Source organism: Nicotiana sylvestris, chromosome 6 (genome assembly GCF_000393655.2).
Source record: "Nicotiana sylvestris chromosome 6, ASM39365v2, whole genome shotgun sequence".
NCBI lineage: Eukaryota > Viridiplantae > Streptophyta > Magnoliopsida > Solanales > Solanaceae > Nicotiana > Nicotiana sylvestris.
Genome location: NC_091062.1, coordinates 187,252,731 through 187,280,264, shown reverse-complemented (window position 1 = coordinate 187,280,264; position 27,534 = coordinate 187,252,731). Strand labels below are relative to the sequence as shown.

The following is a 27,534-nucleotide window of genomic DNA, read 5'->3' as shown; positions in this document are numbered from 1 at the left end:
GATTGTAGCAATGCCTTCGAAAGTATCAAAACCTACTTGATGAAGCCTCCAGTTTTAGCAGCTCTTATACCTGGAAAGCCATTAATACTATACATTGCGGCACAGGAAAGGTCTGTTGGAGCACTGTTGGCCCAAGAAAATAGTGAGGGGAAAGAAAACTCTCTTTACTACTTGAGCAGGATGATAACACCAAACGAGTGGAATTATTCGCCAATTGAGAAGTTGTGTTTGGTGCTAGTCTTCTCAATTCAAAAGTTGAAGCACTACTTTCAAGCTCATGTTGTCCGTCTTGTTTCTAAAACAAATCCCATCAAGTTCGTGATGTCAAAATCTATTCTTAGTGATCGACTAGCTAGATGGTACCTCCAATTTCAACAATTCGAGATTCTGTACATCCCTCAAAAGGCTGTAAAAGGACAAGCATTGGCAGACTTCTTGGCAGATCATCCGATACCTGATGACTGGGAGCTAACTAATGAACTACCTGATGAGGACGCAATGGTCGTTGAAGTTCAACCTCCATGGAAGATGTACTTTGATGGTGCTGCGCATCGTGGGGGAGTTAGGGCTGGCGTAGTATTTGTCACTCCCCAAGGTGAAGTCTTGCCCTACTCCTTCACATTAACACAACTCTGTTCCAACAATGTTGTTGAGTATCAAGCATTAATACTCGGGTTTGAAATGGCTAGTGATATAAAGCAATTGCAATTGCAAGTCTTTGGTGACTCCCAATTAGTGGTCAATCAGCTTTTGGGTAGTTACGAGGTTAAGAAGCCTGAACTACGCCCATATCATGATTACGCTAAAAAGTTGATGGGGTGGCTCGGTGATGTGACTATTCAGCATGTCCTAAGGAAACAAAATAAGAAGGCTAATGCTTTAGCTGCTCTAGCTTCATCATTAGCCCTGCCTGATCAAGCGCAAGTTACCGTCTACCAGAAATGGGTAGTACCACTGCCAAATGAGGTTGAAGGCGAAGAAAACGAACTCGAGCATCTTGTTTCTACTTTTGAAGTTGAGAAAGAAGAATGGCGACAACCCATTATCGACTACTTATGTTATGGGATACTTCCAGAAAATTCGAGGAGAAGGACTAAAATTCGTCGTCGTGCACCTCGCTTCCTTTACTACAATGATACTCTATACAGAAGGTCGTTCGAGGGAGTACTCTTGCGATGCTTAGGAGAAGAAAAAGCTTTCCAAGCTTTGCAAGAGGCGCATTCTGGGGTATATGGGTCACACTAATCTGGACCAAAGCTTCACTTCCATATAAAAAGGATGGAATATTTGCCAACGATGGTAAAAGATTGCTTGGACTACGCTCGAAGATGCAAGGCTTGTCAATTCCATGCGAATTTTATTCATCAACCTCCTGAAGTGTTGCACCCGACTGTTGCATCCTGGCCATTTGATACTTGGGGATTGGATGTTGTTGGACCACTGCCAAAGTCCTCTAGTGGGCACCTATACATCTTGGCTGCAACTAACTACTTCTCAAAATGGGCTGAAGATGTTGCTCTTAAGGAAGTAAAGAAGGAAAATATTGCAAGTTTCATCCGAGTAAACATTATTTATCGCTTTGGCATTCCTCGTTACATAATAACAGATAACGGAAAGCCATTCAATAATAGGTTGATGAATAAGATTTGTGATCTCTTTGGCTTCAAGCAACATTACTCTTCGATGTGCAATGCTGCCGCCAATGGTCTAGCTGAAGCATTCAACAAGACTCTATGCAACTTGTTAAAGAAAGTCGTCCCCAAATCCCAAAGAGATTGGAATGGCCGTATGGAAGAAGCTCTATGGGCATATAAGACGACTCACCACACGCTAATACAGGCGACTCCTTATTCACTCGTTTATGGAGTCGAAGTCGTCTTGCCACTTGAGCGTCAAATACCTTCGTTACGACTGGCTATTCAAGAAGGGATCACTGATGAAGAAAATGCTCAACTTCAATTAGCAGAGTTGGAGTTCCTGGATGAGAAGAGATTGGAAGCTCAACAGAGTCTTGAATGTTATCAAGCTCGATTGTCTTGTGCCTTCAATAAAAAAGTTCGCCCGAGATCCTTTCAAGTAGGAGATCAAGTCCTTGTCGTACGAAGACCCACAATTACTTCTCATAAACCTGTAGGGAAGTTCCCTTCAAAATGGGATGTGCCATATGTCGTACAAGAAGCTTACTCAAGTGGGGCTTACAAGTTGGTTGATATAGATGGCATGAGAATCGGCCCTATCAATGGCAAGTTTTTAAAGAAGTATTATCCGTGAAGTTGCAATGCTCCTCGACGTACGAGCCTAAACTGCAAGTTATGATGCTCCTTGATGCACGAGTCTAAACTGCATGTTGCTACACTCCTAGCCCGTATGCGTCTAAACTGTGTACGGACCCTGCAAAAAAAAAGTCCGCTAGGTTGAAAGTCTCGAAAGAGGCGGCCTAGGCAAAAGTTAAGATGTAAAAAAAAGGGAGTCCGCTAGGTTGGAAACTTCGAAAGAGGCGGCCTAGGCAAAAGGTAGGACATAAAAAAAATTAAAAAAAAAACACCCAGCCTAAACTACGGTATGACTTGATCCTCTTCGCCGAGGTACGTAGGCAGCTTAGAGTTTCATTCTAAGTTCAGTCGGATAAGTTCAAAGATACATATTGCCCCAATTGTTGTTCGAATGAAGTATGAAGGAATGTAAGATCAAACTGAAATGTCATCCTCCTGTTGAACTTTGATCTCATTTGATTTAAAGGGGGCAACCCTCCATGGTAAATTGATATCTTCAATGGGCCGATTTTAGGAGGATGTCAAGTACTTGCGTTAAAGTCCAGAAATTCTCTATGTCTTAAGGATCACCAAACCTTCAAGTTTGCTGGTCTCCAAGTCCGCTCTCTGCCTTAAAAAAAGGGGGAAGAGAAAAGAGACATCAAAAGGAAACAAAAGTATAAGGAAAAGATTGCTTGGCACGACGTTTCAAATTCAATGAGACTTGAACTCAAGATATTTGTGAGATTATGGCTCTTAAATTTCGATTGATGGCAAGTAAGACATCTTCCGATCTCAAGGCTTCCATACCAAGATATAAATTTTTGTGAGACTGCGCAAATCTGGAATTGATAGCGTGGTGCAATGTAAAGTTGATTTCATAATATTATCTGGGACGATTTAGAAGTTGTTTGATTGAGAATTTTGGATATGTTCTAGGTCTTGAAGTCTAGTTTTCTTGAAATCAAATGGTTTGCAATTTCGATATTTCTACACCGAGATATGATTTTTTGGTGAGATTGCGCAAATCTAGAATTAATAGCATGGTGCAATATAAAGTTGATTTCAAAATATTATCTGGGACGATTCTGAAGTTGGTTGATTGAAAATTTTGAATATGTTCTAGATCTTGAAGTCTAGTTTTCTTGAAATCAAATGGTTTGCAATTTCGATATTTCTATACCGAGATATGAATTTTTTGGTGAGACTGCGCAAATCTAAAATTTTCAACATGGTGAAAATCGAAAGTTGGTTTCAAAATATTATCCGGCGCGATTCTGAAGGTTTTTTGATTCTGAGTATTGGATATATTTTAGATATTGAAGTCACCAAACGGTTCATTATTTGGACTCTCCCACGACAAGATATGAATCATTTGTTACAAGCACGTAAAGTTGAAAATTATGCGACTAAGATAAAAGTCGAACAATGTAAAGCAAAAGAGAAGCTGAAATATTTAAGCCCTCGAAGTCTCCAAGTTGAAGTCTTCAAGTGTATTCAAGTTGAAGTCCCCAAGTTGAAATCTTCAACCCCGTCGGTCTTCAAGTTGAAGTCTTCAAATCCGCTGATCTTCAAGTTGAAATATTTAGGCCCTCCAAGTCTCAAAGTTGAAGTCTTCAAGTTTGTCGGTCTTCAAGTTGAAGTCTTCAAATTCGCCGATCTTCAAGTTGAAATATTTAAGCCCTCCAAGTCTTCAAGTTCATCGGTCTTCAAGTTGAAGTCTTCAAATTCGTCGATCTTCAAGTTGAAATATTTAGGCTCTCCAATTCCAAAACTAAAGTCTTTAAGTTCGTCGGTCTTCAAGTTTCAGTCTTCAAATTCATCGGTCTTAAAGTTGAATTGTTTAAGCCCTCCAAATCTTCGAGTTGAAGTCTGCAAAGTCCGCCAAATCTTCAAAGTTTTCCAAGTGTTCAAGTTGAGGTCGTCTTCAAGTTGATGCTTTATAACTTTCCAATCTTAAAGTGGACATATGAGTCCCTTTGCACCTTAAGTTGGACTTGCCGAAAGTCGAGTCGTTTTGAGAGTAATCTCTCCGATAGTCAGGCCATATTGATAGTTCTCTCCAATAGTCGGGACGTTTTGAGAGTAATCTCTTCAATAGTCAGGCCACATTGAGAGTAATCTCTCCGATAGTCGAGCCATTTTGAGAGTGATCTCTCCGATACTAAAGCCACATTCTGTGGACATATAAGTTTTCCAATATTAAGGTGGACATATAAGTCCCTTTGCACCTTAAGTTGGCCTCTTCGTAGGTTTGTCCTTAAAAGGAACTATAACTTTCCAATCTTAAGGTGGACATATAAGTCCCTTTGCACCTTAAGTTGGCCTTGCCGAAAAGTCGGGTCATTTTGAGAGTAATCTCTCCGATAGTCAGGCCACATTGGGAGTAATCTCTCCGATAAACGAGCCGTTTTCGGGCCGTTTTGAGAGTAATCTCTTCGATAATCAAGCCACATTCTGTGGACATATAACTCTTCCAATCTTAAGGTGGATATATAAGTGCCTTTGCATCTTAAGTTGGCCTCTTCGCGGGTTTGTCCTTAAAATGAACATTCCAATCTTAAGGTGGACATATGAGTCCTTTTGCACCTTAAGTTGGCCTTGCCGAAAGTCGGGTCGTTTTGAGAGTAATATCTCCGATAGTCGGGCCACATTGAGAGTAATCTCTCCGATAGTCGGGCCGTTTTGAGAGTAATCTCTCTGATAGTCGAGCCACATTGAGAGTAATCTCTCTGATAGTCGGGTAAGGATGAGTACTCTAAACTGGCCTAAGCCAAATTTGATAGACAGCGGATATTTTATTACTCGTTTCCGGTTTTGACAAGTCTGCACCTCACCAAGTCTTGAAGTAGGGGGCATTTGTATGCATATAGAATTTATTGATTTCAAATTCAATAAATAATTTGGATTATATCTTATATATATTAGTCCAAATAAATATTTTGGGCTAACATAATTGGATTAATTATATAAGACCAATATTATTGGGCTAGCTCATTTAATTGGGCTAAAGTAATGGGCTCACTTCATTAAGCCCAATATGTCATCTTCCTAAAGGTCCAGTTTGGTGCCACATGTCAAATGACGTGGCGTGTCAAGTCACACTAAAAAGCCAATGAAATCGCGTCATGTGTGCAAGTGACATGTTCTGGCCAATCAAAAGCGTCCATGTCACACTTCAATTTGATTGGTCGGAAAGAATTTGTTCTTATCGTAACTCTTCCCTTCCACAACTATAAATAGGGGTCTTCATAACTCAGAAAAGACACCAGAAGTTATAACAAGAAGCAAAAGAGAGCTCGTAGATCAAACGCCGCAAATTTCTCTACAAGTTTCAAGCTTCAAGCAATCAAGTTCAAGCTCAAGAACGAAGAACGAATCAAATCAAGTTCAAGCAATCAAGCTCAAGAATAAGATCATCGTTCGTGGAAATAAATATAGATTCAAGATCAAGCTTAAAGACCCTTGAATTTATTTACTATTGGAAAGAAGAATCAGAGGATTCATAGAGATTGTACACTTAAATATTCGAAATTAAATACTACGATTGTTACGATATTTTTTGTCTTGATTTTATTTTCTCGATGCAAATTTACTGTCTACAGACTCCTAGGGTACTATTCGCATTGGAAATGGTTCGGGCATCAAACTACTTTGTAGGGTAGTGGACCAGAATGTAGCACCTAGCTGGAGTATCAATTTAGAGAAAGCAAAAAAAAAAGGTGAAAAGATGTGTTACACAGGAAATAATCCATGACTAAAAAACTATTTACGCTAACAGTTTATATAACTTAAACACATATCAAAATAGCAAATTTCCGTTCAAGCAATAACACAGTGTCTGTCCTACAAACCGAATACATAACAGTATTCCTATATAATAATCATTCACTATAAAAAAACAAAATTTTCTCGAATCCAATATTTATGTTATATTATAATATATGTTATTTATAATAGTACTTCACTATAGCAGTAAAAAAATATCAAAACAAACAAGACTGTTATAAAAAAGTTTGACTACTTATCTTTAAATGACATGACTTGTTTTAGGGAGGAAACAGAGCATTAATAGGTGACCTTATTTGACGGAAATCGTAATACGTGCACATGTTATTTCCCACCCCATTAATGAATATTTCTCGATAACTGTTAGTCTTTTCTTATTTAAATACCAAATTTCGGGTAAAATATGAAGATTGGTTACAAAATAAAATACGAGGCATAACTTCTTCACAATTTTCAACTGTTTACACACTTGAACGTGGCAACACGACTACACAAAGTGGTCAAAGTAGCAATATATATAAGTTTTGTATAATAGACTTGTTTTTATATATGTCGAAAAACAAAAGGACTTGTTTTTGTGCCATTTTTGGAATACTACACTAAGTACTTCCTATTAATGTTTGTTTTGAGAAATTGAGTCTCTCTTAAACAATTTCGTTTGGACCGACTTGAGATGGTGTAATGAAAAGTTGGGGCATTTGTATTTATATTCACTTTTTGTGTCACATTTTAATTTATACCCGCTTTACAAAAAAAATTACAAATGTACTCGCTTTTTCGCATAACTTCAGCATACGGGGCTGAAGTAGCAAAGATAATCACGCAAAACTTCAGCATTCTAGTAGCCGGGCCTGAAGTTCAGCTCTAGAACTGAAGTTTTTGTTTGTAACTGGCGAACTTCATCTCCAGAGATGAAATTTTTGTTTTTGTAACTGACAAGTTTTTGTTTTTGTAATGATAATGCAGTGTGGAGACAAAATCAAGAATGTGAAAAATAAATCATTTATCTACTTGCACCCGTATTTAGGGATTTGTAAGTTTCTACAACAACCATGTTCCTCTCAAGGCAGATCAAAATGTTGTATTAACTATTTTATTGTTTCCTTATAATATTAAATTACAGATATATATTTGCTTGCACATGCTCATCAGGATTAGACACAGTAGAAACAAAGTTAGAAGTACCCAACACTTTCGTCGATATAAAGCTGCCAAACTATTACACTGCATTAATAATGGTATTGTTATCAGTAGAAGGAAAGTCAAAATCTTGAAAAAAACTGAAGAAATTTGAAGGATAATTCTTCGGAGTGGGAAATGGGGACGAAATTTAAAAAGAAGAAGAAAAGGAAAGGAAGGAGGAGAAAGGGGACTGGAGTTATTTAAGTGGGTACAAGTTAAAAGTTTTTAAAAAAATGGGTATAAATTAAATGGGGGCGACCAAATAGGACGCCCCATGCAATTTTTACTGAAAAGTTGGGGTAAGTGCGCAGGCAGTTGTTTTTGGGGATGTTATTTAAAAATTAGCCACTACTTATTTTGTCCTCAAATTTTAAACTAAACATCTTAACTTCATGGCAATTCAAGATACTTTTGTCCTAAAAAAATTAAACTGAAAAATTAAATTCATGATGCAATAATTAATTTTTAAATAACAACCCTTTAGAGTGATTACCTAACGTAAGTTATATGGCTCACGGTCCAAATTCAATAAGTTGTTTAAAAATCTCATTAGATTACTGACATAGTGAGTTTTTTTTTATATACATCAGACGTAAGTAGGGTACATGTAAATTAAAGTCATTTTCGTGATAATACAAAGTTCCATTTTTCATAGAAGTGGAAATATCACTAGGTAAATGGTGTAATTTTTTTACTTCGAAAAAGGGAAAAGATGTAAAGTCCTCTTTTATTTTGCGACGGAATTATGAAAGGTTGCTTTTATGTTTGGGGAATGAATCGAAAGTAAGTGTTCTAATGGTCTCTTCCGTTTAAATGGCTCACGTATAAATACGGATCCAGGATTTAAACTCTATAATTTAATATTTAAGATTTGAACCTATTATATTTTTGAAATTATGAGTTTATATATAATACTATTTATTGTAGTTTTAGTAAATTTTTATACAAACTTTAAGCTTCGCATCAAAACTTTTGAGTACATGTGAACCTAATACTCTTAGGGGTCGTTGGTAGGGTGCATAAGAATAATGTTGCATAAGGTGTATTAGTAATGCTAGTATTAGTTATATTTGCATTAGTTATACTGGTATTAGTTATGCTGGCATATTTCTTATCCATTGTTTGGTTTGATGTATTAAAGCATTGCACAGTTTCTAAAAGAATTGTTTGTTTACAAAAATACCCTCAAAACTAGCCCACACTCTAACTTTTTAAAAGAAACATATGTTGAGAAATGTTTTTATATGAAAAAGTTTTTAAAAAATTATTTTATTTATCTACCTATATTGTAAAATAAAATTAAATATTTATTTATAAAAAAAATATGCTAAGTATTTATTTATTTACTAGGGATATAATTTTATTTCTCACTATTTGGATTATTTTGAACTTGCATTAATATATTAACTAGCATATTTTAATCAAGCATAAATTTTGAAGGACAATTTTGTCTTTAACTAAGCTAATGCATGCATTAAAACCCATTGCAGTGCCAATACCATTATTTTCTATGCATTAGTTATGCATAGGATAATACCAAATAGGATGTATAACTAATGCTTGCATAACTAATGCATAGGTTCAAAATGTCTACCAAACAATATATTATTAATACACAAAGTTAATACATGCATTAGCTTATCTAATGTATCCTACCAAACGACCTCTTATACTACAAGTGCCCCAGCTCACATGCTCCTTTCGAGCCATTCAATGAAGCTATCGTTTAGACATAACTTTGGTTGAAACTTGAAAAATAAGTTTTTGAAGATGAGATGAAAAATATTTTCTAAAAGTTGAAATTGTGTTTAGACATGCATTTTATTCGAAAAGTATTTAAAATTTTGTGAGTAAAAATCTTCAAAAACTACTCTAAAGCTACTTTTTCGGATTTGAACATTTTATTTTCAAAATCTACCAAAAATGATTAAAATTTGTAAACAAACAAATATTTGAAAAGAAACTCCCAAATTCTATGGCCAAACGAGTGGGAAAAACAACTACTTTCATGTGTAAAAGAGATTAATATTTATTCAATTTTGATAAACATAAAAGATTAAAATTGTTTGTATTCTCATTGAAAACGACAAACTTTGGTTAAATGAGTTTTTTACTCACAAGAATTTACCATGGTAAAAATTTGTGGTCAAGAATAGGCAGAAGACTTTCCTCTTCATTAGTATGAAATAATAACGGTGATGATCCTATGAAAAACAATGCTCATTCTGCATGCTCCCCCACCGTTATTCTCGGCAACTCCTTCATTCTCCTCGCTCTCTCCTCCGGCAACAAACACCCCCCCCCCCAACCAACCAAATTACGACACCGATAACCTCTTGCCTTAGAAAAAACCACATCGTACTAGTGCTAAAAAACCAACCACGATCACATTTCTTGTTCTAGGTAAAAAAAACATCACATCTTTCTTCTTCTTTTTTGCTTTTTTCTGCCCCGACATGTTTTCCAGAATCCAAGATTCTTGCACTAATTCACTCTATTTATTATTATGATTCAGCAATTTTAGACGTAACTCTCATTTCTCTTATATGTTTTTTTTTTGTACTTGGTTGCTTTTTCTGTGTTTTCCCACATTGTATCTAATCTGGGTGTTCCTCAGATTTCCTATTCGATTGAGTGGCTATAGTTTTTAAGACATTTTTTAATACAATAATTGGAGTTTAATTTACGTATATATGTGATTCTGACTTTTTTCTCCTTATTCCCTCTTTGTTCTCAATCACAGGGTACTTCACATTTTGTTTAAGGTTCCAAGAATTAGCCTTTTGGTCTTATTTTGGTAACGTTCAGTGAATAAAGATTCAAACTTTCTTCAAATTGGGTAAAGATTCTTGGCGGGTCACGTTTAATTTGGCTGTAAATTTCAAGTCTGCATTGAAACTGGAATGGTTTGATGAGAAATGTTATTATTGGTAATGTTCAGTGAACAAAGATTCGATTTCCCTTCAAATTGAGGAATAATATTTGATGGGTTAGTTCAGTTTGGCTGTAATTCTTATGAATGTATTGAAACTATCAATCAAATAATGTGACAGAAGAAGTGTATAAATTGATTCTTGGAATTGTTTGGGAAAAATGCTTAAATGGAGACTCTTGGACAGCGAGGATTCATATAGCGGACTCCAACTTGTTTGGGACTGAGACGCAATTGTTGTTTGCTTATTGTAGAGTTGTTATAATAAAGGAATTAATATGAAAGAAGGCAATGGGCAAGAAGAATTGCCATCATCACCCTACAGGGTATTACAGCAAATATCCGAGGAAGCAGTAAGAGTTGCTGGTGAGGCGCTACAAAACGTTTACTCAAGTAGTAGTTCGAGATTTTCACCAAATACTGGGGTTGTTGGACATAGAAGAAGTCGTAGTGAGATAGTGACTTCTTCTATTCATAGAAGTGGAAGCAGTAATTTTACAAAATGGAAGTCTCAAATGCAAAGGGCTTTGCGTAATTGGGGTACTACTTCACAAGAAGACTGCTCGTTCTTACCGTTTAATCCTGAGGTTTTGGCTAATCAAAAGCGACAGTGGTATCAGCTTCACTCGAAAACCTCGGTATGCTGCTTTCTTATTCGGATCCAAATTGCTTGTAATTCAGTTTATGACTGTTTTTTAACTAGAAATTTAAGTTGCTTTTTCATTGAACAACCTTTTCGAGGCAACATGGAGAATAATGTGTTGAATTTTGACATAGAATAGACAATTCTATGTTCCTTTCTTTGCTCCGTGGTTCCTTTTTAATATGGAGTATCAATTTATCGAGTAAGGGTATTAGGATACAAGAAGTAAGACTGAAAATACACACTTCAAGTTAAGCCACTATAATTAGAATGAAGTAGAAATGAGATTAGATGTGATTTCGATGCCTAAAAAATAAATGTTTTAGTAGAATTGTATGATAATGCCGATGCAAAATAAGATGGTTGTAATGGAAGATTATACGTGAGTATTTTGTGATAGGAAAGCATCAATAAGAATTCAAGTGATAGTCGAGCAAATAGGTAGGTGGTCTCTTACCAATTGCCTAAGCTTTGGTACGCAGAGTTACCCGGTAGCAGTACTGGTCAGAAGATGCAGGTTCCCGATAAAATAGTCGAGGCGGGCAAGTTGGCTTGAACATCACCATTTTGATGCACAAGGATGAAGTATCGATGACAAGCTTATATACTTTGCACATATCACTTATGGACCTTTCTAGGGAGGTAGTAATAGTAAATATATATGGGTTTTTCTGATTCAGTAATTCTACCCAACTGTTTTGGCTTGAAAACTAGCCTTCAGCTCTTACACATTAGATTGCTCATTAAGTTGGGGAATCATGTTTGATGCAAACAAACGAAAAATCTGCGCAGGATTATAAGAAATATAAGGAGCCCGACACGCTTTTTGAGCACTTTGTTATCGTTGGTCTTCATCCTGATGCTAATCTTGAGGATGTTGAGGATGCATTTGCCAGGAGAAAAAAATGGGAAGTACAGTTAGAAACATCTGACATGGTGGATTTCAGAATGCTTTCAAATTGTGGTCCTTCAGTTCCATCCCTAGAACCTCAGGTTTGTTTACTTGCATAAATCTGCATATTTATGGTTTACAAGTCAAATTCTGCTTATTCTGAAAAGAGGTAACTTTCTCATAAATAATAAAATTATTGAAAGCCAACTTTGTTTCACATATCAAATTAATTCACTATGACTAACAAATTAGTACAGCCCTTAGGTGTGTTAGTCATAGAGAAAAAAATTGAATAGATGCTTTTTCTTTTCCCAAAACACGGTCAAACCTGTTCTGCGTCACAAGTCTAATTTAGATATGATTTCAGGTTGTTACCAAGCAGAAATGTGTAGACTTCTTGATCCCTTTCTTCTAGTTAGGAGTTTCAATTCATATTTTATGATCCTATAAGTTGGTATTTTGTTCACGGGCTTGAGCATTAATATTCCTATTATATTTTTTTTATTTCTTCAAATATTATATTGAAGCTCGGATTCGGATCCTCAAATATTTCCAGTTATAATATTCCAGTTTTTATTTCATCAAATATTTGATTGGTCATACATTGTCGCTGTGGGTACGTATGTAAATATCCATTTGGGCATCAATAATTGACGTATATCTCAATGACATTGTATGATATATTTTCTTTCCTTGACACTATCTTCCTTTTTCTTTCCCCTCTCTCGCAGGTACTCTTTAAGTATCCTCCTGGAAAGAAGTTAGCTATGCGCATGAAGGATTTGGCAGCATTCTGCTTTCCTGGAGGTGTTAAGGTGTAGTTTTGCTGGTCTAATACTTTAATTGTGTTTTCATCATCAGCGTATAACTCAAGGCATTCTACTTCTCAAAATTATCCCATACATTCATGTGTTTACTTTGTAATCCAGGCACATGTAATGGAAAGGACACCATCATTTAGTGAACTAAATGAGCTGGTCTATGGGCAGGTAAAGTAAAATAGATTTATTTTTCGATTCTGCTTGAAATCTTGATGCTCATTTGCATCATATTATTTTATTATGCAGCAAAGCAAACAATTCTCTTCTTATAGAAATTAGCGTAACTTTTCCTTTATCTTCAGGAGCACTTAGGCAGAGATGACTTGTCGTTCATATTTTCCCTTAAGGTAAGCCCAAGGAAATTTCTCTGAATTCTTGACTTTTGATTTGGGATTGATACTTAGTTGATTAATTGACATGAACTTTGGTATTGCTTTCTTCGGTGCTTTATAAGTTGATACATTAATTCTTCAGTTTTCTTTCCAAGTGACAATTCTATACTTTTGATTCAGTCTTTACTGAGTACTTAACATTTATTTTCTTCTGTGCTTTTCTACTTTTCCCTTAGATCATTGTGGAACTGATGGTGCAAACTTACTCTGTTTTAAATTAAAAGCTTCTATTTTTTGATGAATCCTGAAGAAGTCAAGAGTATTCAATGAAAAGAGAAGAGGAGAAAATTTGTCTTGAGTTGATGTTAAACAATGTACAAGGTGCTCCTTCTATAGGAGTCTTGGGCTATGCACAAATATTACTAGGAGTAATTAACTTACTAGCCACTGTCGACTACTCTATGCGAAGGACGTCAACCTGGTTTCCTCCACTGTTGATATTTTCTTGCTCATTTTTCTTTTCTTGTTTTGGAGTTTTCTTGTGGATGACTTTTTCTATTTGCTGTAAGTGGTGTTATATGTTAGCTTTGGATTTTTACCTTTTCTTCTTTTCATTGTGTTCATATTAATTTGTGTAAAATGCTGAAGTTACAATATGTGCTTTGCATCAGGTGGCAGACAATGCTACCCTTTATGGTGTATGTTTACATGTACCAGAAATTGTTCAGAAACCACCTGCTATCTATGTTCCTTCATCACCTCTTTCCCAATCAGCAGTTGGTCGCAGTCAGTTTTTGGTTTCCGCACCCCGCTGTTATTGTCTTTTAACAAGAGTTCCTTTATTTGAATTACACTACGAGATGTTGAACAGGTTTGCGCTGAATTTCTCATCGGCTGTCTACTGGTATGAATAAAGTTGTATATTTTGTTTATTCTATACCATTGACTATATTATATTTACTTTAATGCAGTGTAATTGCACAAGAGCGTCTGAATAGGATAACACATTTTGTTAGTGAAATAAATCTCACTGATTTTATCCCCTCTGCATCGAAAATGAATGACGCATCAAATGCAAACGTTGATTCCCCTTACAGGGATGATGAAGCAGATTGGACAGCTTCTGCAATACCAGTTGACTGTGCAATTGCTCTTACTGCTGCTGCTGCTGGGATAATCTCGGACGATGAGGTTCCCTCGTCATCATCAAAGTGGGAAGTTTCTTCGCCTGTAAGTGTCACCGCCAGTGAGGCATCAGATCATAGTCAAGCAAGAGGATTCGGTAAGGATGGGGGAAGGAACATCCATTATTTTGATGATTGTGTATCCGAGGCCTCAGAAAATCGATCCGATAGTGCTGAAAGGGTTTTTGGAATTCAAGACAATTACCGAACCCCTGAGAGCGGGCCTTTTGTCTGCTCAAAGGTCCATTCTTTGGAGCGTCTTGGAAGCTTTGAATCCTTATTTAGGTGGTCAACTTTTAACTTTCTTGTCTTGCCTTAATCGCGTCAGATCTTTTATTCTTTATACCTTTCTTGTTGAATGGAGTACTGTTATTCTTCTTGTTTTCATCTTGTCTTTTATCCAGCATATGTGAACCATAAACATTATTTCCTCACATTAAATATAAATTAGTCAATAAGTTGTTTTCTTTTGGCAGTTCAGCAAGAAGTATGGCATCCGAGGACGAAGACGATGACTTATTTTTCAGCAATGACAAGGATGCTGGGTGTGAGATGATAATGGAGTGGGCTAGAGTCTGTAGTTTTCTTTTCCACCCACAGAAATTCATGTTAGTGTTTGATTCACCTATGAGTTCACACCTCCTCTAATCACTTTGTTATGCTCTTGTGTAGGAGAATAAGAATGATTTGCTGCAAATAGTTTGTAGTTATCATTCCTTGCCCCTTCCACCACGAGGAAGTAAGATCGTTTTTCAGCCACTCGAACATCTACAGGCTATTGAATACGAGAGAATTTCAGTTTCTGAACTTGGAATTAGTGAGAAACATCTGGGTACAAGCATGAAGGATGCAGATGAAGTTGCAAAGGTTAGATCATTTCTAATTCGCGTCATTGGGATTGAAATTTTTTTTCTCTTTCTAATTGATGACAGTTATTATTTTCTTAGGTAAATTTCCATTTAGCCGCTGCTGAGGAAGCTGTTGGACTATCTATATGGACAACTGCAACAATCTGTCGTGCACTTTCAATTGAGACGGTAAGATTTTGAGTAGTCCTTAACTCGTCTGATTTTGTTTCTACTGACCACTATTCTGAAACCCGGACTGCGTCAGTCTCTGTTAGCCACTTAGCTTACCTATTCCCAAATTTTAACAAGTGTCTGCACTTCGTAAATTCACTGCATATGACTATGAGCTTTAAATGGCATTCATTATTCAGTTTGACAAGGAATGCTCTTTCAGATATTGGCCTTAGTCACTGGAGTGCTTCTTGAAAAACAAGTGGTTATTGTGTGCCCCAATTTGGTAATTTGTTTTTTAGTCTTGGAATTCATATGCTTTTGGTATTTCTTGAGTTTCATAAAGAGTTTATTCATTTTCTTATTTTGCAACAAGTACAGGGTGTTCTATCTGCTGTGGTGCTATCTCTGATCCCCATTATTCGTCCATTTCAATGGCAGAGTTTATTCTTACCTGTACGTTCTGTAACATAGCTATTACTTCTAAGCCTCATAATTTTGTGTCTGTAATCTTTGAGGATATTTACTGTACTGTACCATTATTGTATCTTATTTTGGATGTTCGACGTGTTAATGGGTGTTTGAATGAGTACCTATATTTTTTATGTAATTTTCATTCTGTACAGGAGTGTTGCTTGTTCACAACTAATTGTTTTTCTTCGCTATGGGGTTTCTAGTTGAATAAACTCTTGAATAGTAAATGTATAATCTGTCGGCACTCGTTGACAAGACTATGAGTTGCATTTCTTATTATGAGATCCTACCAAATATAAATGAATCAAGTAGTTGTGCATGGAAATCCAAACTTTAGGATCTGAATGTGAATTTTGATAGACTACCTTTTAAAGAGGTAGCACTCAATTTTGAGGAATCCTACTTGTGAACTGTTAAGATAATCATTCACGAACTGGTAGTAAACCCTGCAATATAATGATAGGAATTCATCCTCATAGTACTTCAGTTTGAATTTTTCTTGGCATTACCTGAAGTGGACTTAAGTTACGAATCAAGGGTTAGGAGAAGAACCTGAAAATGACATAAAAAATTTAGGTTTGAATCTGAATTATTTTGGTCTAGAAACGCTGATAGGGTTTACAGAGAAAAAAGGGTGTGTCAAATTGAAACTAGGTTTAATTCTTGAAATTTGCAATGCTGTTTCATGGTTCGGCGGTACTGAATTACACGAGAACTTAATTATGCAGCAATATGTGTGTTGTAGCAATCATCAATTGACTTTGTTTCTTAATTCAGATTTTGCCTGGGAAGATGCTCGATTTCCTTGATGCTCCTGTACCTTTCATTGTGAGTTTCTTTTGTTTTCCTTTTTCTGTCTCATCCTTCTACCTTGGAGAAGTTCTGCTACAGTTTTATTGAAATCTTAAGACTGTCTAACTATAACTTATGCTATACGTTTGGTTGGTGAGTTTGTTCCTTCTATAGTACTAGACAAGTCAATTAAGTGCCAGAAGCAGTCAGATGAATATCCCCCTTCTTTTCTCTTCTCATTTTAGCATCTGTCTTGGCATCTGCATTAATGTTCTTTCACATATATGCGCGCGTTCACAAAGAACTGGATGCCAATTGCAGTTCCAGCTGGGTTGGGTAAAGTGGGTGGTTTGAGAATAGTTCTGTGTTGCCTGCCTACTGTCCATGTAAGACAATGTGAAATCTTTTATTAGGCATCCCTCTATTACTTTTCAGTGGGATTAGGAACTATTATTTCTTAAGAATTGCCCTAAGAGGGGCTGTAGAAGAAAGAACTGAAAGACTAGAAGAGGGGAACATTGAAAATTAACTATGTTAGATTAACTCTTAATAAAATACTAAAAGGGCTAAAGTTCTCGTGTCAATATTATTATCCTCTTAAATGGCTATAGTATAAAAGTTCTCTTGAGAGCACCCAAGGGTTGGCTTAGTGGTCAATGAAGTGAGTGTAAACCTTAAAAACCATCAAATCCTAGCAGAGACAAAGTGATCTTCCCATCTGCCTAAGCCTTGGCAAGCAGAACTACCTTGTATATGTGTTGTTGGAGGTAGCAGTTATCCGGTGGAATAGTCAAGGTGAGCGTGCAAATTTTCCCACCACCTTTATAAAAATTTTAAAAAAGGGTTCTCTTGAGAACACTTCCTCCTCTCCCCCCACTTATCGGAAGAGAAATGACTTCAGCAGCTACAGAAAAATTGTATTTTAGTTTCAAGACCTACAAATAATAGCATGCATGAGCATGATAATGGAAGATGTCGTCCACTTTAGGTGGTGCATGGAACACGTCAAGTGCAGTCAAGACTAGTGAACCTTGGTACAGTTGCATTACTGAAGAACTATAGTTTTCCCATTACTAAGAAAATTGACCTTGCGCCTAACTCAACGCTAAAAGCTAGCCCATTAGACGAGGATTGCCCAAAACCATGTACAGAAACTACAATGGGACACTCTTAGCACGCTAAACTGCACGAACTCATTGTATTCTCCTAATGATTGACAGGTTGGCCTGCAGCACAAACCAACTGATTTGAAGATGAAAAGTGTTAATCTTGTCCGTGTTAATGTAAACAAAGACCAGGTTAGTTGTTGTAGTTATAGTTATTTATTATATCTAGTAAGTGGTTTTGGTGTCGCATATCAAGAGGCTTTATAGTTTTCTTAGCTTGTGCTTTTCTAGAGCATATAAATTCTTCTCAATATTTCTGGATAATGTAATGGTACTAATATCATGGCATTTAGTATTGCTAGAAATTAGTTGTCTTAGCTTTCAAACTTTTCATCTTGTTATTTACTAATTATATGTTGAGCCTGCAGATAAAATCGTGTTACTTGCCTCTACTTCCTCGACGTAAGGAGCTTCTGTCAGAATTGCGGCCAATCCACGCTAGATTGTCACGCGAAGATACTGTTGCTCAAAGGCGCCCTATATACAGATGCAATGAAGTGCAGGTATCTGTCATTATTCAACTTATTTTAGTGTCGTGCTTAGCCTGATATTAGGATTCTTATTTTGAAGAAATGGAGCTTGATCAGCCAGCCTCATATTTAGTGTTATCTTCCATCTTTTCTTGCACCTTTATGAGCCTAAGTATGAATTAAGATGAGGACAAGGATGAGGAATTTGAAAACATAGTATAAGTGTGGAGTCAATTTCAAAAGGGGACAAGAAGAAAGGTCATGTAACTTTGATTTTGGAAAACTATCTATTTGAACTACGTTAGGGTATTGCTGGTTCTATATCATGACGATAGCAATCCTTTCACCATGTACAGCCTACTGATTTTTACCTTCTTCTTTGATCAGGTAAAGTAAAAAGTTTTATGTACAGCATAAAGAAAACTTTTATTGTTTGGTAAAAAAAGGTTTTATGTACAGCCTAGTTTTCTTATTGTACAAATGGTGCTTGTGTCATAGCTGCATTTTCTGAATTGATTAATTCTTCCCCTATGACATGCTTTTCTCCTTTTATGTTTTTTTATGTTAAATTATGACTAATTTTCAGGCTGAAGCTGCAGCACAATTCTTGACTGTTATGCGGCGCTATTTAGAGTCTCTTTGTTCAGATTTGAGGTCTCATACAATAACTAGCGTACAATCAAACAGTGACCGGGTAATGACGGGTTTCCAATTGACTCCACAATCTTTTGGTTGGTTGATCTGGAAACTAGTAGTCTAAGTCCATTAAGCTTCTCCTATTATTTTTCAGGTCTCGATACTGCTAAAGGATAGCTTTATTGATTCTTTTCCTGGTAGGGATCAACCTTTTGTGAAGGTAAATCAATTTCTCTGTTATCAGTAAGTGGTAGTTATTTAATTCTCTTTTCAGTTTCACGTCGCTTGCTCAGTAGCACATATCACTGCTTTTTAAGGCGCTTTGATGTATTGTTAAGTGGTATTGGATGCTATATTCTGCTGAATAGCTGAGCCCCCTCATTAATTTGGCAATCAGAATAGATGCACAGCACATTGTACTGTGGTGTTGGAATGGAACTTTGGTTTTCTCTTTCTGCTGGCTAATGATTTTGAACATGCAATCGAATTGGAGTCGTATGTCTTATTCTTTGATGGTCTATTATTACACTTATAATACGCCTCCGTATTTGATGCAATCGAATTGGAGTCGTATGTGCGAACACGTATTTTTCTTTTGGTTTTCACAGTTAACATGTCGTTTTCTCATTACTTGAGGATGGTGTTGCGTTAAAAGCATGAGAGCAGAGTACCCATCTTCGTGCCTTTAATGGAGTGGATTGTTGAGTTTATCGTCATCTTTTATTGTTGTGCTAACATAGAACCTTTTCCTTGAGATATTGTTCATGAATTTTTTTCCCCGAGTAGTATGATTGCGTAATCCTCTGTTACTTGAAGCTTAGAAACATCTCATCGATACATCCTCTTCTTGGTTATGCAGCTTTTTGTGGATACACAACTTTTCACCGTTTTGTCAGATGCTCGTCTTTCAAGCTACGAGAATGAGTAGGATGTTAGCAAAAAAGATGTGCTGAACTTTCTGTCATTGCAGAGAAGAAGCAAAATGACATATAACCGGACTAACCTTTTCTTCGTGTATGTTATGATATAACGGTGTTGTAGCATAGAAAGGCATGAGTTGTGCACAGGCTGTAAGGAGAAACTTTATTTATGCATGATTATGATAATAATGACAGTTTTTTCCTCCAAATTTTGGAAGTATAGGTGGTCTAATGGAATGGATTTTCCAATAACATGATCAGAAAACTGAGAAAAATAGCCTAGAAGATCATCGTCCCTACCTTTTTTTGTGGGATTGATGTAATTTAAGATATCTGCTTAGAAAAAAGGTAGTTCATTTTTATGTGTAATCTTGAGACTAGTAACTTATATGACTTGAAACACTGTGATTGTAATTAGTGTCATCATTTGAACATGAGCTGCTTCTTTACTGCATTAGCATTCCTATTTTACATATTGATCTTCACATTACGGTTGTACTGTACTTGTGATGTTTTCCAAGTAGGCATTAGGACATAATTTGGTTGAGATTTGAAGAAAAAAATAGTATTTGAAGTTAAGTTGAAAAGAAATATTTAAAAGTTTATGTGACCAGGATGGTAACGGGTTCGAGCCGTGGAAACAACCTCTTGCAGAAATGCAGGGTAATCTTGCCTACAATAGATCCTTGTGGTCTGGCTCTTCTCGAGACCTTGTGCATAGCAGGAGATTAGTGCACCAGACTGCCTTTTGAATTGTATTGGACATGAAAACATAACTAGCCAGTTTTCTGACTGGTAATTGAAAAATAGCTAGCCTTTGCAAAGTCATTGAAAAATGAGAAATTTTCATAAAACACTATCTTTTAGTAGTAATTAGCCATCTATAGATACCATTTGCTATATTTACGGATTATAAATACCTTTTTTGTGGTTATAAGATGTGTTTGATGTATTTAAGCAATTGTATTCATGAATACAGTAGCAAAAATAGGCGTGAATCGGGGAAGTCCAGCTAATCAGTTGTTGTATTCGACTGTATTCATGGAGTGAAACATGGGATTAATTATAGCTGGACAGATTATTGTATTCGACTGTATTCACGGCGTGAAATAAGGGATTACACTGTTTTTAAAACGGAACGTGAATCAATCAACATAATAGACTTCTAATATAATTCAACAAACTCAATTATAACACACAAATTTTGTATTTTCAGTTATAAAAAAGATTTTCAATCGAAAAATACCGCAAAAATATAGCAATCTTCAAAGAAATTATATAATACATCTGAATACATAAATTATATTAATTAAAAAAACATATGAATACATTCATGGCATATAGGGAGACAATGAATACAATGAAATATATAAAATACAGCGGGATACATTGAAATACAATAAAAAAAAAAAGACAATGAATGCAATGAAATACATGGAATACAACAAGATACATTGAATTACAATTAAAAAAAAAACAATGAATACAATGAAATACATGAAAATACATTGAAATATGTTAACAGAAAATCAATTTGCTCAGCCCCAAACTCCGTCGTCTTTGTTCAAGAACAAACCCTAATTTTCGGCGAATCCGCCGTAGCAACGTTTGAAGGTACAACACGCGACACCTTTGAGATTTGAAGGTACAACACACGACACCTTTTTTCATTACCTGCTGCCCAAAAGATTCAATCTCGGCCGCCCACTCTCCGTTGTTCCGTCGTTGCCGCTCCATCGACAACTATATCCAAGGCCTCAGCTAAGGTGAAATATGTCAAAGTTCAAACGTTGGTTAACTCCCTTTCCCAAATCAGTTAGTTTTGGTTAGGGATTTGATCTGCTTTTAAATCGCAATTCAATATTCGGTGCAAGAATTGATCGGAATGAAAAGAAAATAGTGTGGGTGAGAGAAATTTTGAGATTGAGCATCGTGTTTTCAGGGAATGGGGAAAGAGAATGGGATGTATCAAAGTAGAGAGAGAAAGAAAATAGTGTAACTGAATAGCGTATTTAGTGGCTTAAAGGCAAAGATGTAACCAAAATTAAATAATCTGCTATAAACCTTAAAAGGTCTATAGAATATAATTTTTTAAATGGTATTTATTTAAAATAAATAAGGTGTTAACCTTTGCTATAGGAGGTAAAAATTTCTTGAAAAGTAGCCACTATTTTGCTGCAACACGAAAAGTTCTAGCATAATATACTTGAGATTGGTGCACCTGTGTATGAACTTCCAGCATATTGTGCTGGAACTCCAACACACGAAAAGTTCCAACATAATATACTGGAGATTGGACCAATATATTATACTGGAACTCCAGTATATTATGCTGGAATATTTTTCGGATTTTGAACAGTGTTTTTGTTCTGATTTATCTTTACATAAAAAGTGGCTAAATTTTGATTACTTTTGAAACTGTGGCTATTTTTCAATCACCACTTATAAATCTGGCTATTTTTTAATTTCACCCCCGTAAGGTGGGCTCATATAGTCTGTGCCTGTCTGTGTATATAATATGTTTGATTTCGTATAAAATCATATAAAGTAAATATTAATTTGGGATCGGAAGTAAAACTTTAAACATCACAAGAATTGTGACAATTAGCTGATATCACTCGCGCAAAATTCTGCATGTCCCTTTTAATTGAGTGTTCATTAAGTTATTTCAGCATATACTTTTCTTGTACATACAGAAAAGTAGATTGTACTCGTCTTTCTTAACATAGAAAAGGCAAAGAAGAAATTACCATTCCTCAACTCCTGAATTAGAACAGCTTTAGCAGTTTTCATGTCACCAGATAGCAAAAATGTGCCATTTGAAAGTGTCAATTTGGAAGGGCGAAACATTGGAGCATCGATGATTGTACGTCGTGGTACAAGTTCTAGTGAATCAAGATCAGAATGTTGTAGCATAAACATTTATATAAGTAACAATATTCAAGGAGTGAACAACTCCATTTTGTTGGGAAGCAAAGTGAAAATGGGGGATCCTGCTGTAAATTTGTCATTCAAAGACTTGGGATTTGAGAGAGAAAAGAAGAAGAGCAAGATGAAAAATGGAGCAGCTGTTACATTATGTTGGATGTTGTTATTTGCATTTGTCTCAGTTTTGTTTCCTTTTCTATTCATTTAGCTAATATCATCCGCCATTAATATCAAAAAAGTTTTTACTCTTCTTATTTTGTTTTCGACCACCAACAACAGTTTCTCACTTACTTTTAGTGTGATTCGAACTGTTGAAATTTTTTATATATTTCTCGCTTTTTTTTATCTAGTCTTCAATTTCTGGGCGAGATACCGTAATTTGAACTGATTTATGAGCTTTTTCTTGATAATAGATGAAACGAACCAAAGAACCACAATCTTAATTTACCAACTATAGCACGGAATATGATTTTTGTTATATACACTCATGATAGCATAAATAAAGTTTACACTATCTCAATTTACCAATTATAATATATCTATAAAGAGTTGCATTTATTATATGTCAACTTTACCTATTGATATAAGAAATTAATACATTGTAAGTTCAGGGAAACTTAAATTTAAAGGGAAATTAACTTATATACCTTAATAGTGTAAAGAATTTTTATATTATTAGCGTATTTTAACTTGTTATAGCAAGTTGTTCTGTCTCATTTTTCAAATTACCTAATTAAATTACTAATACTTATTATGGATAGATACATGTAATTACTTATAATTATTTTATTTATACAAGTACGTTTGTGGTCCGGCTCTTCCCCGGATACCGCACATAATGAGAACTTAGTGCACTGGGCTCTTTTTTTTTTTTTTTTTGTTGAAGTACCTAAAGGAGCCTCAAAAGCCTGAGCCAATATCCTAAGAAGAAGCTAGCCATGGCGTGACTCAATTCAATGCTCAAATGCAGTAAAAACTCAAAACCTATGCCGCAGTGGAGCGTGTGCATAAATTGCACTGGTAATTTTTTATTTTTTATTTTTTGGTAAACAAATGAAGGTATTAAATGAACAGATATCTCCACGTTCTAAAATTTTCTTTCTACATCATGGACAAATTAATACTAAAAAATCATAGGAATGTTTTCTTGATTTTTGAAATCTTGAAAAAAACATCTCGTGAAGTGGAGCTCTTAAATTTCACGAGTTTCTTCTTCTTAAACCATTTTTGAATTCTCTTTAATCCCTTTAAATACCACATCAAATCTCCCAACAAAACATGCACTACAATCCAAGAATTGAGTACCTACTATTTCCATGGAACTCAATATCCAATTTTACTTTCTTTATTTCCTGCTATGTTTTATTCCCCTACTACAAGCTCAAAATTTACAAACTTACATAGTACAATTACATCCACATGCAACAACAAGAACCCCTTTTAGTTCTAAACTTCAATGGCACCTTTCATTTCTTGAAAAATTCATTTCCTCAGGAGAAGACTCTACTTCTCGACTTTTGTACTCTTACCATTCTGCATTTGAAGGTTTTGCAGCTTTGTTATCTGAAAATGAGCTAAAGTCACTGAGGAAATCAAATAATGTGTTGTCCATTTTTCCAGAGAGGAAACTTGACATTCAGACAACTTACTCTTACAAGTTCTTAGGACTTAGTCCTACAAAGGAAGGTATGTTATATGGTTTGTAATATATAAATTGAGTTTTAAGTTATATACACTGTCAATATAAGAAATTTTTACAGCTTCAGTTTAAAAGTGACACGGAAAGGAGCCTTGCAGTAACTGGTAAAGTCGTTGCCATGTGACTAGGAGGTCACAAGTTCGAGCAGTGGAAACAGCCTCTTGCAGAAATGCAGGGTAAGGCTGCGTACAGTAGACCTCTGGGGCCGGCCCTTCCCTAGACCCCGCCAATGGTGGGAGCTTAGTGCAGGCTTTTTTAGTTTAAAAGTGACATGATGGTGTAAATATTTCTTTACGGTATATATAACTTAAACTCATATAAATTTAAATAAGGACATGCCTACTGTACACAGATAGTGTCTCTTTAAGGAAAGTCGTTTTCACGCCGCCTCAGAGTCTATCTTCTTACTTTCTTTAATTTTGTCTTGGTGTTATTTTTTTTTTCCTAACAAGGTACATGGTTAAAGTCTGGATTTGGTCGAGGGTCGATAATTGGAGTTCTTGATACTGGAGTATGGCCTGAGAGTCCAAGTTTTTCTGATCATGGGATGCTTCCTATTCCAAAGAAATGGAAGGGTACTTGCCAAGAAGGACAAGATTTCAATTCTTCGAGTTGCAATCGCAAGCTTATTGGTGCAAGGTTCTTCCACATAGGACACATGGTAGCATCAAAGGCATCAACACCACTAGATTTAATGGATGAATATTTGTCGCCTCGAGATTCACAAGGACATGGTACACATACAGCATCTACTGCAGGGGGAGCTCCCGTTCCAATGGCGAGTGTTCTTGGAAACGGAGCAGGAGAGGCTCGAGGGATGGCTCCTGGTGCACATATCGCGATATATAAAGTTTGTTGGTCAAGTGGTTGTTATAGTTCTGATATACTTGCAGCAATGGATGCAGCTATTAGAGATGGAGTAGATATATTGTCACTTTCACTTGGTGGTTTTCCTGTTCCACTTTATGAGGATACTATTGCTATTGGCAGTTTTCGCGCTACGGAACATGGAATTTCAGTAGTGTGTGCTGCTGGAAATAATGGCCCAATTCAAAGTTCAGTAGCTAATGAAGCTCCTTGGATTTCCACTATTGGTGCTAGCACACTTGATAGGAAATTTCCAGCAATAATTCAGCTAGGTAATGTTACAATTTGTTCAAGTATAAGTATATAAAGGGCAATCCGGTGCACTAAGCTCCTGTTATGCGTGGGGTCTGGAGAAGGACTGGACCACAACGGTCTATTGTACGCAGCCTTACCCTGCATTTCTGCAAGAGCTGTTTCCACGGCTCGAACCTGTGACCTCCTACTGGTCACATGATAACAACTTTACCAGTTGCGCCAAGGCTCCCCTTCTTTCAAATATAAGCATATAAATAAAGTATTTGTTGAACATTGCATCTTATCTTAAGCTAGTTTTTTCTTCCCTATAAATTGTCTTTTACTTTGCAAGAAAAAACAGCTCTTTAGTCTTGCATCTATTATAATAAGCTTGTTATGTCCACTAAAGTTGTTTGCATTCAATTACACAGCAATATTGCAAAGGAGAGAGAGTAGATATCGCTTTTAGGACAACGTTATTTAACGTGTTTCAAGCCTAAATTATTAGTCTTCTTTGTTCATATTTTGCAACAGGTAACGGCAAATATGTGTATGGAGAATCCTTGTACCCTGGGAAGCAAGTTCATAATTCTCCGAAAATTCTTGAGCTTGTTTATCTCACAGATGGAGATAATGGAAGTGAATTTTGCTTAAGAGGGTCACTACCAAAATCAAAAGTCCATGGAAAAATAGTAGTATGTGATCGCGGAGTCAATGGAAGAGCAGAGAAAGGTCAAGTTGTTAAGGAATCAGGTGGTGTTGCCATGATCTTAGCAAATACAGCAGTAAATTTGGAAGAAGATTCTGTCGACGTCCATGTCCTTCCAGCAACATTGATTGGTTTCGACGAATCAATTCAGTTGCAAAACTATATAAACTCAACACGAAAACCAACAGCTCGAATCATATTTGGAGGCACAGTTATAGGAAAATCTAGAGCACCTGCAGTTGCACAATTTTCCTCAAGGGGTCCAAGTTTTACTGATCCTTCAATTCTCAAACCTGATTTGATTGCTCCAGGTCAGTGGTGGATCTATTAATGTAAATGTTAGGTGTCTTAAAATAACTCAGAATCTCGAACTTATTTAAATTCTGGATCTGTCTCTGCTCCAGGTGTAAATATTATAGCTGCTTGGCCGCAAAATATAGGCCCGAGTGGCCTACCTGAGGATACGAGAAGAGTAAACTTCACTGTCTTATCAGGAACTTCAATGGCATGTCCTCATGTTAGTGGGATTGCGGCATTGCTCCATTCAGTTTATCCTAAATGGACACCAGCTGCAATAAGATCCGCGCTAATGACAACTGCTGATACAACTGATCACAAGGGAAAACCAATAATGGACGGCGACACACCAGCTGGAATTTTTGCTATAGGAGCTGGACATGTAAATCCTGGAAAAGCCGATGATCCAGGATTGATATATGACATTCAGGCAAATGACTATATCACTCACCTATGTACTCTTGGGTACAAAAACTTTGAAATCTTTAGTATTACTCACAAGAATGTTAGTTGCCATGATATTTTACAGAAGCATAGAGGTTTTAGCCTTAATTACCCTTCAATTTCTGTAATATTTAAGGCAGGAAAAACAAGAAAGATGATCACAAGGAGAGTAACAAATGTTGGGAGTTCTAATTCTGTTTATTCAGTTAATGTTGTTGCACCTGAGGGAGTTAAAGTCAGAGTTAAACCGCGACGTCTGATATTTAAGCATGTAAATCAGAGTTTAAGTTACAGAGTTTGGTTTATATCAAGGAAAAGAATTGGAACTCAAAGGAGAAATTTTGCAGAAGGGCAATTGATGTGGATCAACTCAAGAAATAAAGAACAGAAAGTTAGAAGTCCTATTTCAGTGGCATGGGCAGCAAAGAAGTGAAGATTATGGCTATTTTTGTAAACTTGGAAAATAAGACAGGTTACATGTTGTAACGTGTTATTATGCACGGATAGTGTAAAAATTCTTTACATTGTCGGTGCATGTAAGTCAAATCTATTTTGTAATAATAGGAGCAGATTTTCATTGTCTTAGTTCCAAACATTTAATTTGGATTTGCATATTATATGATTTTGAGAATTTTGTGTGATCTTAACTTTAAGTGAAAATAGCACGGGCTAGTCAATTTTCGGACTCGTAATTGAAAAATAACCATCGTTTGCAATGTCGTTGAAACTAGCCACTATTTTGCTGCAACACGGAAAGTTCCAGCATATTATACTAGAGATTGGTGCACCTGTGTATGAACTTCCAGCATATTTTGCTGGAAGTTCACATGTAAAAAATTCGAATTCCAGTAT

At 36.0% G+C, this 27,534-nt stretch overlaps 4 protein-coding genes across 7 annotated transcripts; all 4 read left to right on the top strand.

The window, feature by feature from the left end:
* Positions 1 to 1,635: 1,635 nt before the first annotated feature.
* On the top strand, positions 1,636 to 2,271 carry LOC138871824 (uncharacterized). Its single transcript, XM_070149730.1, has one exon. It carries the CDS (start codon positions 1,636 to 1,638, stop codon positions 2,269 to 2,271), a length of 636 nt encoding a protein of 211 aa, XP_070005831.1.
* A 7,154-nt stretch (positions 2,272 to 9,425) lies between these two features.
* Positions 9,426 to 19,938, top strand: LOC104238072 (uncharacterized). The gene is made up of 19 exons (XM_009792344.2): positions 9,426 to 9,626; positions 9,967 to 10,793; positions 11,591 to 11,791; positions 12,422 to 12,505; positions 12,620 to 12,679; positions 12,814 to 12,858; positions 13,515 to 13,714; positions 13,815 to 14,312; positions 14,504 to 14,600; positions 14,700 to 14,894; positions 14,975 to 15,064; positions 15,270 to 15,332; positions 15,428 to 15,502; positions 16,298 to 16,348; positions 17,533 to 17,610; positions 17,847 to 17,981; positions 18,535 to 18,642; positions 18,739 to 18,804; positions 19,444 to 19,938. Exons 2-19 carry the CDS (start codon positions 10,434 to 10,436, stop codon positions 19,510 to 19,512), a joined length of 2,475 nt encoding a protein of 824 aa, XP_009790646.1. The 5' UTR covers positions 9,426 to 9,626; positions 9,967 to 10,433; the 3' UTR covers positions 19,513 to 19,938.
* A 2,335-nt stretch (positions 19,939 to 22,273) lies between these two features.
* Positions 22,274 to 27,323, top strand: LOC104238073 (subtilisin-like protease SBT1.2). 4 transcript variants are annotated; one of them, XM_009792348.2, is made up of 5 exons: positions 22,274 to 23,452; positions 24,053 to 24,118; positions 24,584 to 25,270; positions 25,767 to 26,252; positions 26,346 to 27,323. In XM_009792348.2, the coding sequence occupies exons 1-5, from the start codon at positions 23,389 to 23,391 to the stop codon at positions 27,113 to 27,115; spliced, it is 2,073 nt and encodes a 690-aa protein (XP_009790650.1). In that variant the 5' UTR covers positions 22,274 to 23,388; the 3' UTR covers positions 27,116 to 27,323. The 4 variants fall into 4 exon arrangements, with proteins under 4 accessions (XP_009790650.1, XP_009790649.1, XP_070003797.1 ...); XM_009792347.2 differs by having other exon boundaries at positions 23,978 to 24,118; XM_070147696.1 differs by lacking the exon at positions 22,274 to 23,452 and having other exon boundaries at positions 23,519 to 24,118; positions 26,346 to 26,703; positions 26,819 to 26,936.
* On the top strand, positions 22,296 to 22,640 carry LOC138871823 (uncharacterized). Its single transcript, XM_070149729.1, has one exon. It carries the CDS (start codon positions 22,296 to 22,298, stop codon positions 22,638 to 22,640), a length of 345 nt encoding a protein of 114 aa, XP_070005830.1.
* Positions 27,324 to 27,534: the final 211 nt, after the last annotated feature.

What these genes read in the sequence shown, in the direction of transcription:
- LOC138871824 (XM_070149730.1), top strand. Translation starts at nt 1,636, where the DNA reads ATGAATAAGATTTGTGATCTCTTTGGCTTCAAGCAACATTACTCTTCG.
- LOC104238072 (XM_009792344.2), top strand. Translation starts at nt 10,434, where the DNA reads ATGAAAGAAGGCAATGGGCAAGAAGAATTGCCATCATCACCCTACAGG. An exon ending in TTCCATCCCTAGAACCTCAG is followed by an intron (nt 11,792 to 12,421) that starts GTTTGTTTACTT and finishes CCTCTCTCGCAG; the next exon opens with GTACTCTTTAAGTATCCTCC. An exon ending in AGCTTTGAATCCTTATTTAG is followed by an intron (nt 14,313 to 14,503) that starts GTGGTCAACTTT and finishes TTCTTTTGGCAG; the next exon opens with TTCAGCAAGAAGTATGGCAT.
- LOC138871823 (XM_070149729.1), top strand. Translation starts at nt 22,296, where the DNA reads ATGTCACCAGATAGCAAAAATGTGCCATTTGAAAGTGTCAATTTGGAA.
- LOC104238073 (XM_009792346.2), top strand. Translation starts at nt 23,749, where the DNA reads ATGGAACTCAATATCCAATTTTACTTTCTTTATTTCCTGCTATGTTTT. An exon ending in ACTTAGTCCTACAAAGGAAG is followed by an intron (nt 24,119 to 24,583) that starts GTATGTTATATG and finishes TTTCCTAACAAG; the next exon opens with GTACATGGTTAAAGTCTGGA. An exon ending in TCCAGCAATAATTCAGCTAG is followed by an intron (nt 25,271 to 25,766) that starts GTAATGTTACAA and finishes ATTTTGCAACAG; the next exon opens with GTAACGGCAAATATGTGTAT.